This window comes from Marmota monax, unplaced genomic scaffold, assembly GCF_021218885.2.
Source record: "Marmota monax isolate L192 unplaced genomic scaffold, Marmota_monax_Labrador192_F-V1.1 WCK01_AAM20220418_F8-fsc00196, whole genome shotgun sequence".
Taxonomy (NCBI): Eukaryota; Metazoa; Chordata; class Mammalia; order Rodentia; family Sciuridae; genus Marmota; species Marmota monax.
This window is the reverse complement of record NW_026694390.1, coordinates 904,125-919,154: the sequence shown is the minus strand read 5'-3', so window position 1 is coordinate 919,154 and position 15,030 is coordinate 904,125. Positions and strand designations below refer to the sequence as shown.

General features: G+C 46.6%; 1 protein-coding gene across 3 annotated transcripts in view; it reads right to left on the bottom strand.

Moving 5' to 3' along the window:
* Positions 1-15,030, bottom strand: part of Cdhr2 (cadherin related family member 2) — a 42,034-nt gene extending 27,004 nt beyond the window's left edge. The window contains exons 1-4 of one of the 3 annotated variants that reach the window (XM_058586614.1): positions 14,929-14,969; positions 14,192-14,267; positions 1,020-1,081; positions 688-759 (exon numbers count right to left, since the gene is read on the bottom strand). In XM_058586614.1, coding sequence (XP_058442597.1) covers positions 688-759; positions 1,020-1,071 — 124 coding nt within the window. In that variant the 5' untranslated portion in view covers positions 1,072-1,081; positions 14,192-14,267; positions 14,929-14,969. Of the gene's footprint in view, positions 1-687; positions 760-1,019; positions 1,082-14,191; positions 14,268-14,555; positions 14,873-14,928 lie in introns of those variants that run through there. The other 2 variants (XM_046468113.2, XM_046468111.2) reach the window with 2 other exon arrangements.

Here is a 15,030-nt window from a genome sequence, read left to right as displayed (position 1 = left end):
GTCAGCCTCCCTGGTCCACATCCTGCCTTCTGGGAATTTGGTCCAGTTCCCCTGGCTTCTTACAAAATGATGTTTCTCAATTCTTATTCCTTCCTATTTCACTGCCACAACCTTCTCCATATCCATGGATCATTAGTTATGATTCTTCTACTTCTTTTTTTTTTTTAAGATGGGGTCTCACTATGTTCCCCAAGCTGTTCTCAAACTCCTGGGCTCAAATGATCCTCTCACCTCAGCCTCCTGAGTAGCTGGGACTGCAGCCACCACCACGCCACCTTTATTAATCTTTTCACTAACTTGCTATTTCATATAAATACATATATTTTGAAAGCAAACTTTAGATCACTGACATAAATGGAACCCCCCGCCTTCTTGCCATAGAGAGAGTGTAACTCTACAAAGAAAGCAAACTGATTGACTTCCAGCACAACATGTCTAGGTAAGTCCCTGAGCCTGAAGTCATCTCCTTGGAGTAATCAGAAAGATTGAAAGAGATGGGAAATGGAAATGAGTTTTGTTTATCTGGCATTATGTGAGGGTCCCTGGAGGAGCAGATCACACCCAAGGGGACACTGTTCTCCACTCAAAAGCTGCAGAGAAAACAAACTTCTAAAATCAAACAAACTCCCTCCGGGTCGCCTGCACCCCTAGGACTTTGGTGGGTAAAGGCTTGGGACCGTTACTCACCCAATGGCAAGTCCTCAGGCAGTTGCACAAGCGTCATGTTGTCTCCAAACTTTGGGGGCAAGTTGGCTGCCACTGGAGGGACACAGAGCACTGGGTCACCTGGACACCCCTGAAGATCCTGACCCCCCCACCCTGTCCTATGGCCAACCTCCAGCCCAACTCATCCAGAGAGGGCTGGCTTCCTCCCCAGGCTCCCCGGGCAGCCAGCCACGCACAGCGCCGGGCACCGGGACCTGGGGGTTCGCTAATGAGGGACAGCCCCTCTACTGTGACAGGTCCTGCTGAAGGGCCCCAGCTTATTGCTGTTCTTGTTGGAGAGAGGAGACACCCACCAGATACCGTCAGGGCAGAAAGCAGGAAGCAGGGCAGCCAAGGCTGGGCCATCACGAGGGACCTAGGAGGAAAGGTGTCAGGGAACGGCATCTCAACCCAGGCCTCCCTCCCTCCCTCCCTCCAGCAAAGCCCATCTGCCTGGCTCTGACCCTGAGCCCACCCACCACCTTCACTCAGTGATTCTCCTTCAGGGCCCTCTCACCCTCTGTCTACTTTCCAGATGCTCCAGGTTGGGGGTGAGCACAGGGAGAGCCAGACAGCCAGGGCACAATAGCTGAACTTGACCCCAGAGCTCAGCTCTATCCCAGACCTTGCTCCAAGCATCTGAGGTGGAAAATTACATTATTCTTTGGCAGTTAAGAACTTAAGGCTGAGGGAAGAAGGGTTAGCCTGAGGGCACACAGAGAGTCAATGATAAGACCATGTGCTGAACACAGACAGGCCTTTTGGATGGTACAATGCACACCTTAACTACTATGCTACCCTGCCTGTTTGTTCACATTAATAGCATCCTTCAAACTCAGGGGCCTTGATTGTTCAAGACCATCAGCGACATTATGGGTAGGCAGGGTCCTTTGTCCCACTTGCTGATTCATTTAATAGCTGCCTTGTCAGCTTTTCTCAAAGTGTGTTCCATGGAAGCCAGCCCTGTAAGATTCTTTGCAGTAGAAGGATTCCCACCAAGTCACATCATTTTGGTAAAGGGTGTATGTGCACTCCTCTTATTGATTGACAGCTACACAAGCACCCTTGGAAAACTCAATCTTCTTGGTCATCTGAAATTACAAGCCGTCCTTCAACCAGGAAAAGGAGAACATTGTTTTCCTGTTATTCAGAGATCTAAAACTCCAAGTCTCCTTCATGCCAAAGGACAAAGTGGCTTATTACACTAAAGAAGGAGCGAGCAGGACAGGATCCTTAAATGTTTTGTTTTCCGTAAAAAAAAAATTTTTTTGAGCCAGGTGTGATGGTACACACCTAGAATCCCAGTGTCTCAGGAGGCTGAGGCAGGAGGATCTTGAGTTCAAAGCCAGCCTCAGCAACTAAACAAGGCCCTAAGCAATTCAGCAAGACCCTGTCTCTAAATAAATATCAAAAGGGTCTGGGGGGTGCTGAGGTTGTGGCTCAGTGGTAGAGCACTTGCCTAGCACGTGTGAGGCACCACATATAAACAAACAAGTAAATAAATGTCCATCAATAACTAATAAGAATGTTAAAAAAAAAAAAAAAAGGTCTGAGGATGTGGCTCAGTGCTTAAGTGACCTGGATTCAATTTCAATTCCCAGTATAAAAAAAAAAAAAAGAGAGAGAGACTTTTTATATGCTGCTGCTCTGTAATTATTCTATCAGATAGCACCTTAGCCTGTATATTGTGCTAAGTGAATGAATTAACTTTTCCAAATATGAATTAAATCAAAGCTTTAAAGCAAATAAAAGAACAGTTGTGCCAAGCACCCTCACCTGATCCTGGGCACCTCCCCATCCACTCTCCCTCCTGCCCAGTGCTTCTGCACTCAGTACCTTTCAAGAGGGAGGCCAGTGGGAGAGGAGAGGGATATAGACGGGCTTCCAGAGTTAAAACCTTGACCAAGGGAACCTTGACCTTGAAACACCAGAACTCCTCTCCTTCAAACCACCTAACCCTCCTCCTGAGTTTCCACCTCAAAGATCCACCCATTTGTCAAAGTCACTCTTAATGCCCCCTTTTCCAGACTGCACACATGTGTGAGTCCCTCTCCATTCCGCTCCAATCTGTCTGCACCTCCCTCTGACCCAGTAGCCCCCTTCCCCTCTCCCTAGCTCAGTGTTACCAAGCTTCCTGGAAGGCTCCCTCCCCCAACCTCTCTAATCCTCCATTCGGCTGGAGTAACCCTTCTTCACCCAATCCCATGACTTCCCTCCCTTGCTCAAACCATCAATGGCTCCCCATTGCCAGAGTCCAAAGTCCATAAAAGGGCTTTCCAAAGACCCTCTGTGACCTGACCATGATGTCCCTCTCCAGATTCATCTCTAGCCAGTCCCTGATTCTCTCCTCCACACCACTCTGCTTTTTCCTCACTGCTGGCCCTTTGTCCCCAAAGTTCTCTTTTTCTGGAATGTCCTTCCCTGCCTTGCTGCCTGATACGCTCCTGTTCATGTTAAAATCCTCGTTCCAGGGTCTCCTTCTGTCCAGATATCCCACCAATGTGCCCATGGGTGGAACCTATTTCTCCTTCAATCCTTTCTGAAATCTCCATCATTTCTGAAATAGTGGATCCCTGTCACCCCAGTGGGCTGACATGGAACACCTGGGAGTGGACCAGAGAGTACGACTAAGTATGTGGACAAGAAACCCTGGGTGAAAATCCAGTGTAATCTTGGGCAAGTAATTTTACTCCTCTGGCCCTCAGTTTCCTCAACTGTAAAATGGGAAGTAGAATGCCGTCTATACCATGGGATTTATGGTGAGGCTCTAGCAACGCCTAGCTCACAGAGAGTATATATTACATGTTAACAACTACCATTGTGGGAAAAGAAAGGTCCACCTCTCATCCTGCTCATTTTGGGGTCTCATTCCTGGTCCCTCTTTTCCCCAAATTCTGCCGTGGCCAGCTTTGGTCATTTCACAGACTCCCTTTCAGTGTCCCCTAGACACTCAGACAGACCTTGGTTCTATCGGACCTTCTACATCCTAGGTTGCTCCGTCTGCCACAAAGCCCAGAAAGAGGCTTCTTCTTACTTTTAATTCACATTTATCATGTCTGATTAGAAACATTTGGGAATTACGAGGACTGGTAATTTTAAATATCTGCTGATATTTCCCAAGTGCCTACTATGTGCTGAGTACCCTGATTGATAATTCATTCGCTTAATAAATATCTATGGGTCTCCATGATCCACTGTGCTCCAGCCCTTGTTCCCAGAGCTGGAGATACAACTGAGAGCAAAACAATCTGGGTGCTGCCCTCACTGAGCACATGACTTAAGGGACAAGCAGACTCTAAACAAGTAAATAAAGCAACAAATAATAGTCAGCTGCATTAGTGCTATGAAGGAAGAGACGTTATTACAAGAGTATAAAGAGAAACTATTTTGGTGGTATAGAAGACAAAAATAGGTTACAACTGTTTTTTTTTTTTAATCTCTCCATGCAAAGGATGGGCACTATGTCCACTCCCCTGAATCCGGTGTATTAATCATGCTTTAAAAAAGTGTTCTGTGTTTTATAAAGCTTTGACATCTTTGGGGCCTTGCTGTCTGGGGAAAGGCCATCCCTACAGGGCAAGCTAATTCCTAGAGATGGTAAACAACTTGCCTTCAGAGATGCCATTCCTATATAAACCAACCAACCCAAAGCCCACATTCCCAACCACTCCCTTTATCTAGGTCCCACACACCCAATCAATATTTCCCCACCCCAGGGCCAAGTACTGGACAACTCAGGGACTGTAACCTACTGTAACCCAGAGCTCATTGAGAAACCAGCCAGTCCTAATCCTGTTCAGCTGCTTAACTGCTCCTTCCCACCTTCCTTCCCATGAATACACCATAAAGACTCTGACTCAGGCTTCCTCCTCCCTCCTTCTGCCTCCTGACCTACTCTGGGCTTTCCCTGTGTAGTCCTGTATGGTACAGCATGTCCCCTCTACTTGGGACTTTGAGTATTCAAATTTTCAAATTTCCTTTCAATACCATCAGCTCCTCTGTGTTGTTACTCAGTGACCTCTGTAAATTTAACATCCTGTGGGTACAATGAACATATCTGGCAAAATTCTGTGACTGACTGATAGAACATGGCTCCAGAGATGCTTTCTGGGCCCAGGCCACAGATACTGACAGCTTCCCCTTTCTATCTCTTGGAATACTCACCCTTGGAACTCAGCAGCCATGCTTCAAGGAATCCCAAGCAGGCCCCTGAAGGGGTTCATGTGGAAAGGAACCAAGGCCCTGGCCCAGTCAAGCTTTGATTTGATAGTCAAAACCTACTTGCCATTCATGTGAGAAAACCACCCTGAAATGAATCCTCTACCTCCAGATGAACCATCCATGCTGAGCCTTGCCCAAATTGTAGATTTCTAAAGATAAAAAATGATGGCAGAAATTATTTGCCAGTAAGTCTGGGGTAGTTTTTTCATGCAGCAGTTGATAATAGGAATAGATAGGATGGGGTCTCTGAGGAGGCAAAGTTTCAGCAGAGATCTGAAGAATAAGAAGAGAAACTCGTGAGTGGAGAAGGAAGCCTCCTATTATGCATGGATGATTCTATGTTGAGCTTCACCTCCTCCCTCTTGAGACCCCACTAAAATGATGTAAGGAAGCTGGAAAGAACTAATGAGAGATTAACAATTTACCAAGCTAATGATAATCGAGTAGGGTATACACACAGGAAGCAGACCCCAAGCCCCAGGTAGGCTAAAAGATTGAAGGTTCTAGAACCTTCTGAAAGCAGAGATGTGAGATGGCCTGAGAGAAGACAAACTGGTTGGAAGTTTCTAAGAGAAGCAATTAGACATCCAGATATCATTTCCCCACATGCAATGAGGTGGCTACCCCACCCCACCCTCTGCACCAGAGGAAGTTGAATCAGCTCTGGACTTGGGAACACTAGCATAGAGGAGATGAGAATACCATAACAAATGGATTAAGTGAAAGACTGCACACTAAATGGTGCCCTTCTTAACCCCCTTCCCCACTTAATTCCAAGAGAATTGGCTGCCAGATGATATAACACCAATAACCAGAAATAAAAAGTTAAGAAAATGGATCTGTCTAAAACAAAAACAAAAACACAACAACAACAACAAAAAAAAAAAAAAAACAACCCACAGATTCTGGAATGTGTGTAGTGGGGTGTCCTTCATTGGATCATTTAAGGAGAAGCCTCCAGGAGACAAGTCCTACCCAAAACTCAGGGCTATCAATCAGTTTTTAAAGCATTAATCTCTGCCTCTTCTTCCTCCATAGCTGGAAATTAAACCCAGGGACTCACATGCTAAACAAGTGCCCTACCACTAGCTACATGCCCAGGTCTAGAGCCTCATTTTTTATGAACACACAGATAGGAATCATTAGAAATTGAAGGTAAGGTGGAGAAAATTTGCCAAATTTTCAGGAATTCTGCATGCTGGTTAATATCATGTAGATAGCTCAAGATCAGCCACAGTGGAAGTATTTACACTAGAGAAATTGGGCAAACACAGGGATTGGGGATGTGGCTCCATGGTCAATGATAGAGCACTTGTTTGTATGTATGAGGCCCTGGGCTTGAGCCTCAGCACACACACAAAAAAAAATGTAAGATGGTGTAAACACAACAATGAAGTTTTTTTCTCTCCCCCATGAACCTGCACACCAATGGATAGACACTGAGAAATCCAAACCAACTCAAAAGCCTTTCAGAAGGAACAAGACAATGGAAGAAACGAAGAAAATCATAATTAGAATTCTCAGAGCCATAAGAGAAAATACTAGATTCATTAACATGAATAGGGAAGATAATATAGATATTTTTAAATACAAAGAACAAAAAGAGTTCTTATAAATCAAGATTTCTCAACCTTAGCACTATTGACATTTTAGGTCAGTTGATTCTTTGCTGTGGAGGCTGCACTATGCATTGTAAGATGTAAGAACTCTAGCTTCTACCTACTAAAGGCCATTAGCAACTCCCAAGTTAGGATAGTCAAAAATGGTAGACTCTAGGGGCTAAATTCATCCCTCATCGAGAACCAGTGTTACCAAAAAAAAAAAAAAAAATTATGGTACTGAGCTCAAGACCCCACATATGCTAAGCAAGCACTCCACCACTAAAATACATGCCAAGCTCTTCAATTTTAACTTTGTGAGAGGATATCACAAGGATCAAACTTGTGATCCTTCTGCCTCCATCCTCCTGCCTTGATATCCCAAGAAGCTAGAATTACAGGTGTGTGCGACCATGCCTGTAATAATAACAGGAATAAAAATTTTAATAGGTAGATAAAAATATAAAGTTGAAAATGTAAAATATGTGGAAAAAAAACATAAAAAATTAGAGGACCCAGTGGGTCCTATGTCAGGTTAACTGAAGTTCTTGAAAGAGAAGTCAGAAAATGGAATCTATCAGAGAAGTATAAAAATAGTTTCTCATAAATGAATAACAAATTTCCAGATTGAAAGGCTTCCCAACAAAATGCGGGGGGCTATAACAAAGGATTTTCGGAATACTAGGGATCAAAAGATCATGAAATGTGAAAAGAAAATACAAGTTATAGAATCAGAAGGCCATGGAACTTTTCAAGAACAATCCTAGGAAGTAAAAGACAATGGAACAATAAGCAGTTAGTAAGTTAATTAGTGGTGTCTTCATCAAGAGGTGAAATCTGGGCTGGGGTTGTGGCTCAATGGTACAGTGCTTGCCTTATACATGTGAGGCACTGGGTTTGATCCCCCTGCCCCCAGCACCACATTAAAAAAGAAAAAAAAAAAACAACAACAACAAAGAGGTGAAATCTAATCCCATGCTCTTGAATCTGAACTGGCCTTCATGACTTGCTTTACCAACAGAGTGTGGCAGAAGTACATTCTGGAACTTCAGAAGAAGGCTTTCAACTTACACCTAGGCCTCATGAGACATTTGCTCTTGGAACTCCAAGGTGCCTTATGAGAAGTCCAACTACTCTACTATCAGGAAGCCATGTTATAAGGAAGCTCAAGCTAACCACATTGAGAGACCTAAAGAGAGCAGGATACTCAGCAACACCCACTGCTCTGGCCCTCAGCCTTTCACAAAATCCTTTCTAAAGTCCCAGACACTATGGAGCAGAATTAAGCAATTCCTTATATGCCCTATCCAAATTCATGACCTAGAGAATCATAAAATATACTAACAAATCATTGTTTAAGTAACTAAGTTTGGTGGTATTTTGTTATGTAGAAGTAAATAACCAGAATGCTATGCCTGCAAAATGCTGAAGACAAATTACTTTTCAACCTAGAATTTTATACCTACCAAAACTATCAATTTCATGTGCAAGCAAAATAAAAACATTCTTAGACACACCAAAGTCCAAACGTTTACCTCTTATACATTTTTTCCCCTGGGGAAGCTAGTCAGGAACATAATCCATTATATTTATCAAGGGAGTAAGTTAGAAAAAGGAAAGGAAGGAATCCAGGAAATAGAGGATGCCAACACAGAAAGTGGAGAAAGAGAGCTGAGAGAGCAATGGGTCTCCAGAGGACTGTCTCTAAGAAAATGGAAACAGGGCTGATGGTTTCAACATTTTAGGGGAGATTTACACCTCGGCTAGAGTGAAGAGGGATCCTATACAGGAAACTAAGCAGAAACAGCAAAGGAGGTGGGTGGGAAATCTTTTCTGGAAAGGGCACAGGAACATAATACACTGAGGGGTTGGATGTGAATGTTTCCATAGTCAGTGGGCTGTAAACTTATTGTGAGCATAAGGGGAGTGCACTGAGGTATAAAAGAATAAAATCCTCCAGCTGGACCTGTAGCTCAGTGGTGAAGTGCTTGCACACATGAGGCCCTTGGGTTCAATTCTCAGTACCTTAAAGAAAATAATAATAATGAGGAGAGAGAGGGAGGGGGATGGAGTGAAGAGTGGGGAGAGAGTAAAATCCTCAACTTTCACTTTAGGAAAGAAACAGAAAATGTCTAAAGTGGGAAAAAAATTCAGAAATGACCATATAAACATATTGAGAAACATGCTGACAAATAGAAGAAACAGCTAAAAAAACTAAAGCAGAGAGTGGTTTAAGTTCAATACCCACATGGCTTTGATCAGATAGATGAGCATTGTTATGTGGATGAGGGGTATTCCAGATATCATGGACACTGTAAGAGATGACCTTGGGTCAGGTAAGAACCCAGTGTGTTCCAGGAATTGAAAGAGGGTCTGTGTGGCTGGAACACAGGGAGAAGGGGAGAAGGGTGAAAGGGGAGGGAGGGGGAGTAGGCAAGTGCTATAGTTGGGATCTAGAGTGTCCACAAAGGCCCAGGAGTTAAAGGCTTGGTCCTAGCCTGTGGCACTGTTGAGAAGTGGTGGAATCTTTTAATGTCTAAGGAGCAGGAAGTCCTAGGTCATTGACAAGGTGCCTCTGAAGGAGACAATGGGCCTTCAAAAGAGGTTATGGAACTTTGGTATCTTCTCCTCCTTTTCCCCCACCACTTCCCAGCCATAAGGGAACAGCTTTGCTCCACCCCTCAAGTGCTCCTTCCACAATGTGCTGCTGCCCTGCCACAGGCCCAAAAGCAACAGGGCCAACTGATCATGGGCTGAAATCTCCAAATTATGGGCCAAAATAAACCTTTTCTCTTTTTATGTTGATTATCTCAGGTATATGTTATAGTAATGGAAAGTTGACTGGCAAAGCAGGGGCCAGATCATGCAAGGGCCCACGAGCACAATAAAGATGGCTTTTTATTCTAAGAAAAATTGAATAAGACTTTAGAGTCTTAAGCAGGGATTTTGAGGAGCAGGCATTTTGCTCTTCTAAAAGACCTTTCTAGCTTTTGTGTGTTGGCAAACTGAACTGTGGCAGTAGAGTTGGAGAGAAGAGGCAAACGTAAAGCTATAGTTTGGAAGCAGAATGTTTAGAATTCACAGAATTTTTTCACAGCAACCCGTTACAGATGAGGAAACTGAGGCACTAAGTGATGTGCTGAGGATCTCACCATTGGAAGGGAGTGGGATTCACTCCCAGTTTCTCAAGCCCAAGACCCTGTTCTGTGCTTGACACAGAGGGAAGGGTATAGCCCTGGCCTTTCCCTTGGACCCAACAGGAAAGAAAAAAAAAAAAGCACAGTTCAATGTGGACCCCAAACCTCCAAATGTTTATCCTTTTGGAACCAGTCATCCAACTAACCTAAAACAAGGAAGTTCTTTTTTCAGAATGTTGTCCATCCAAGTGAAGATTCCAACCCTGGCCAGTTGGAAGTCACCTAAACATGGCGCACAGGGAATGGGTAAAGAAGAGGAGACCAAGCACTGGGTGGAATGTTTGGCAGCCATTAAACACTCTGATGATGAGCAATAATAGCTGCCACATAATGAACACCAACTGTGTGCCAGACACTGAGATGGGCACTATTTAAGAGCCACAAAAACCTTTTAAGGTAGGTACTATTATACCCACTTTACAGAAGGGAAAACTAAAGTTCAGAGAAATAAAGATCCCTCTGGGTAGCACACTGCCCTTCTCCGAGCCTGTTTCCTCCTCTGTACAACAGGAATGGAAACCCTAGGAAGTGATGAGGGTGAGCAGGGTGTAGGGATGATCCGAAGGAAAGCTCTTTGTCAATGTCATGGGGCAACTTTTCATAAACGTACTCATTTGATCATAACACATGCTCAGTTGTTTTGGGAAATGCAGACGAACCCAGCCGCTCAGGAGGAATTAATAATCATCCACGGTCCTCACAATCCTTGGCAGTGCTGAGCCATGCTCAGCCCTCAGTGAGATGGTGAGAATGCTGTGCATACACCATGCTGTCAGAGTGTGGGTGTGATGGAGTTAGGGACAAGGGCAGTGACTGGGATGCTGCTGGAGCTGGTCCTGGAGGGGTTGACAGGGATAAGGCAGTGTTCACGTGGCAGAAGGGATGGCAGTGGGGATGGAAGTGACAATGGTGCACTGCTAATGTGTATGATGGTTAGGAGGGAGATCCAGGTGGAGCTGGTAGAGGTGGTGATTTGGGGGTAGAAATGTTGGTGGACTGGAAATGGAGGTACAGATAGAGTTCTTGGAGGCAATAGTTGTGGGATGGAGATGATGGTGGTGGGTAGAGACGCAGCTGAGCATAAGTGATGGGGTACACTGCTGATGTCCACCCTGTGAGGAAAACTCAGGGGCTTTCATGCTGGGTGGACATGTCAGGACCTGGCATCCCTGAGGGGCTGTAATCGTCCACTTAATCTCTCATCTCTTCTGTTCTCTCCTCTCTCCTCCTTCAGAAGTGAGTCAACAGTTGCAAAAACAGTCATTAGGTGCACAGCCAGCAGGAGTAAAAGGTATATTTATCTCCATTACAAAGTCCATCTCAGTCCCTCTCCCAAGACGGGAGATTACTGTCCTCAAGATCCCTCTACCCAGTCCTCAAGAAAAAATGGAGCTGACAAGAAGGGCCACGCGCTGTGAATGGCACTTTGTACCCATTATCACTGAGCATACGAGGTGGGGGAGAGACAGGGACCAGTCAGTAATGGGGGTCAGATCCAAAGCCAGGTAATCTGTACTCTCTGTTCTGGCCTTCTGGTGTTTCCTTCCTGACCTGCCAAGATCCCCCCCAGGTAGGTGAGGTTGAGGGAGATCAGCCTGAACCAGGACCCTCATTCCCCACCATCCCTGAGGCCTCCCCTCACAGCGCCCTTCCTCTGTACTTCCTCTTGCTGTTCAATTTGTCCCATTCCCGTCCCACTCTCATGGTGAGGGGGAGGTCAACAAGTCTACTGTCCTTACTGGACAGTAAGTAACTGCATCTGCATAAGCACATACAAAGTCTCCCTGCATCTGGTCCTCAACACCCCCTGGAAGGAAGAGGAGGCTCCTCAGCACCCCCAACCCCCATTTCCCATGGGGACCCAGAGTCTCAGGGAAGCAAAGGCTCCTGCCCAATAGAGGCCACCAGTCAGAGGGGGAGCTGGGATGGCGCCCTCCTGACTTCTGGCCTAGAGAGCTCTTTCCTGTCCTCTTGTCTCTCCTCCCTCCGGATCAGCTGGGTAGGCCCTGGGTTTCATTCCGTCTTGCTTCCTCTTTGTCACACGTCACAGCAACTTTTCATAAACATACTCATTTGATCGTAACGAGGCCAAAGTTCAACATCATTCCCTGCATTTGGTTACTTAAGGAAAAAAATGTCCTGTGTGAGCCGGGGAAGGCACCAGGGCAGGCTGCCCTCTCTGAGAGCCTTCCCATCCGGCTGGGCTCACTTGCTTCCAAACTCAGACTCCCCCACGGCTTCCCCTGGCCGCAGGACACCCTTCCTGCCCTTCCCCCTGGCAGGCTAAGTCCTCACAGGGTCCGGGTCTCAGTGTCCATACCAGCCATTCTCTCCCCTCCTGTGGTCCAAGGACACGGAAAGCCCCAGTTCTTGGTTCACACCCTGCATTTTCTCTCCTTCCTGCATTTGCATCTGTCCTCCCCTCTGCCCAAAAGTCCTTCCCATGCCTTTGGCACGTGTGCAAATTCTCCCATCTTTTAAGGCCTAGGTCAGGGGTGGAGCCATGTTCCAGCAATTGGTATTTCCCCCTCTGGGCCCGTAATTTTTGGTACTCCAGCAAGGTACCAGTGAAAAGAAAGTGGGTGGACTTGCCCACGGGCAACTTTCTCTGGGTACCCCCTTCTCCCAGCAGGCGCAGCCTCAGGCCAAGCTTGGTTCTGAAGCAAGGCACAGTCCAGTTCCAGCTCCAGCCATCGCCATGCACAACTGTATGCGGTCTCCTTTCTTTCGGTTTGTTTCACTAAGAGTTGGAGACTCTACATTCTGAAAAGTCTGCTTCCTTGCCCCCAAGCTCTGGTCCCACTCTTATTCTTTCCCACTCTTTTTTTTTTCCTTCCAGGGCAGGGGGGGGCAGGGGGGGAGGGCGGAGGGTGGGAGGCCGGGCGGGGGATGGTGCTGGGAACTCAGGGGCACTTGACCACTGAGCCACATCCCCAGCCCTGTTTTGTATTTTATTTAGAGACAGGGTCTCACTGAGTTGTTTAGCACCTCACTTTTGCTGAGGCTGGCTTTGAACTTGTGATCCTCCTATCTCAGCCTCCAGAGCTGCTGGGATCTATTCCTACTTTTAAAAAGTGTTTGGGGCTGGGCATGATGATGAACATCCGTAATCTCAGTGACTCTGGAGGCTGAGGCAGGAGGACTGAAAGTTCAAAGCCAGCCTCAGCAAAAGCAAGGCGCTCAGCAACTCAGTGAGAACTTGTCTCTAAATAAAATATAAAATAATATAAAATATGAGGCTGGGGTTGTGGCTTAGTGGTAGAGCACTTGCCTAGCATATGTGAGGCACTGGGTTCGAATCTCAGCACGGCATATAAGTAAATAAAAATAGATGGTCCATTAACAACTAAAAAATTAAAAAAAAAAATAGGGGGCTACGGCTGTGCTCAGTGGCAGAGCGCTTGCCTAGGTTTGAGGCCCTGGGTTTGGTCCTCAGCATCACATAAAAATAAACAAATAAAATAAAGGCATTCTGTTCATTTACAACTACAAAAAAATATATATTTAAAAATATATAAAAAATAGGGCTGGAGAGATGACTCAGTGGTCAAGTGTCCTTGAGTTCAATCTCTGGAACCAGGAAAAAAAAAAAAAAGTGTTTGAGGAAAGATCAGAGGCAAATGAGGAGATTCTGGACCACACCTCGGAGAATGCGGATAGTCCCTGGGTGTCCTCTTTGGCCCTGCTGGGCCCTGGAAACACCAGCTCATCAAGCTCATTTGGAGGAGGCTTCAGACAGCTCAGAACAGTCCAGGGATGTTCTAGACTTTCTAGAATTCAGATCCACTGGGATTCAGAGCCTCCAGGAGGATGAGAAGGGAGGCCTGCCCACCTTATCCAAGGGCCCAGCCACACCACCCACCACTTACCACACTTTCATTTCTGCTTTCTCTTGTTGCCTTCCCAAGGAATTATCATTCAGATCACATCATTCTGAGAAAACTGAGGCTCAGAGATGCTCACAGAAGGATGCCCAAGAGCAAGGGGCAGAGAATTAGACCCAGAGCAGCTTTAAACGCAGGAGACCCTGGCCAAGGTCTGGTTTGGGCTCCACTCAATCATTCCATGGCTATATCTGCAGACACCAACTCAGCTAGGGTGTTCCAGGGTGAGGATATGGGACTCACCACCCCTATAGTGCCCCTCCCACAGTTTGCTGCATCTGAGAGACAGATATGGAGTCAGATGGATTCCAACATTTCATCTACTCATGCAGCCCCAGGCCAATTCCTACCCCCCTCCCTGGGCCTCTGTTTCCCACACTGAGAAGTGGGACTAGGATAAGGTCATGGCCTGTTTTGTTTTATTTTTGTGGTGCTGGGGATCATACTCAAACCCTAACGCTTGCCAGGCAAGTGCTGTACCACTGAGCCACATCCCCAGCCTGCCCGGCCTGTTTTGATCAACAGACTCTCATGCTCACTGAGACCCTACCTTGGGCTTGTGCTAACCCAGTAAGCCAGTCCCTACCTTAGGAATGAGTCCGGGCCCCCGGGGGCAGCTTAGTCTCCACCATATAGACCACGGCAAGGTGATGTAGTAGGGCCTGGAATGAGCCAGGTTTGGGGGCCATTAGTCCCCACCTGACACCTCCTCATCCTGGCTGAGGTAGCACTGGACTTGATCACTGAGTCTGGAGAGAGTATACAAGCACCCAACCCTGCCTGCCTCAGGGCTGTTCAGCTTCTTGGCTGTACTAGCATCCCCACCCTACAGATGAGGAAACTGAGGCCCACAAGAGTTATGCAGTCCAGAGCTTAGATCTAAACCAAGCAGTCAGGGTCAGAGCCCAGCTTTTTCTCCTAAACCTCTAGGGCTCCCAAGGCTCACTTACCTTGTCCTCATCCTTTCCAGTCTCCTATGAAAGGAGCCCAGGTGGGTTAATCAATTTGCCTGGGAGACCCTGCCTCCCTTCCATCCTGAGAAGACTCTTCCGTAGGCCAAATTACCCAAGGACTTGGAAGAGCAGGAAGTAGGCATTATCCCCATATTCCAGAAGAAATGGAGACCTCGCAGCTGGTTGGGACTCAACTCCAGGTGTGTCCAGCCCAGCACCACAGCTAGCTCCATCTGGCAGGCATTCCCACCCAGCGGCAGGCGGGATCTTTAAAGACCCCCAAGCTTGCCTCATCTCCAAGGACCCTACCTTACCCCCCGGCCAGAAAATCCCAGAGCCCACTGCTGCATCTGAGCCGTGTGTTCCCTACCTGTGCCCCGGAAGGGGCCACAGAGGCGGAGATGATCACCAGCAAGCACAGATAGGCACTGTCTAGGCCTGGCAGCAGCACGCCCTGCAGACTTTGGCACCA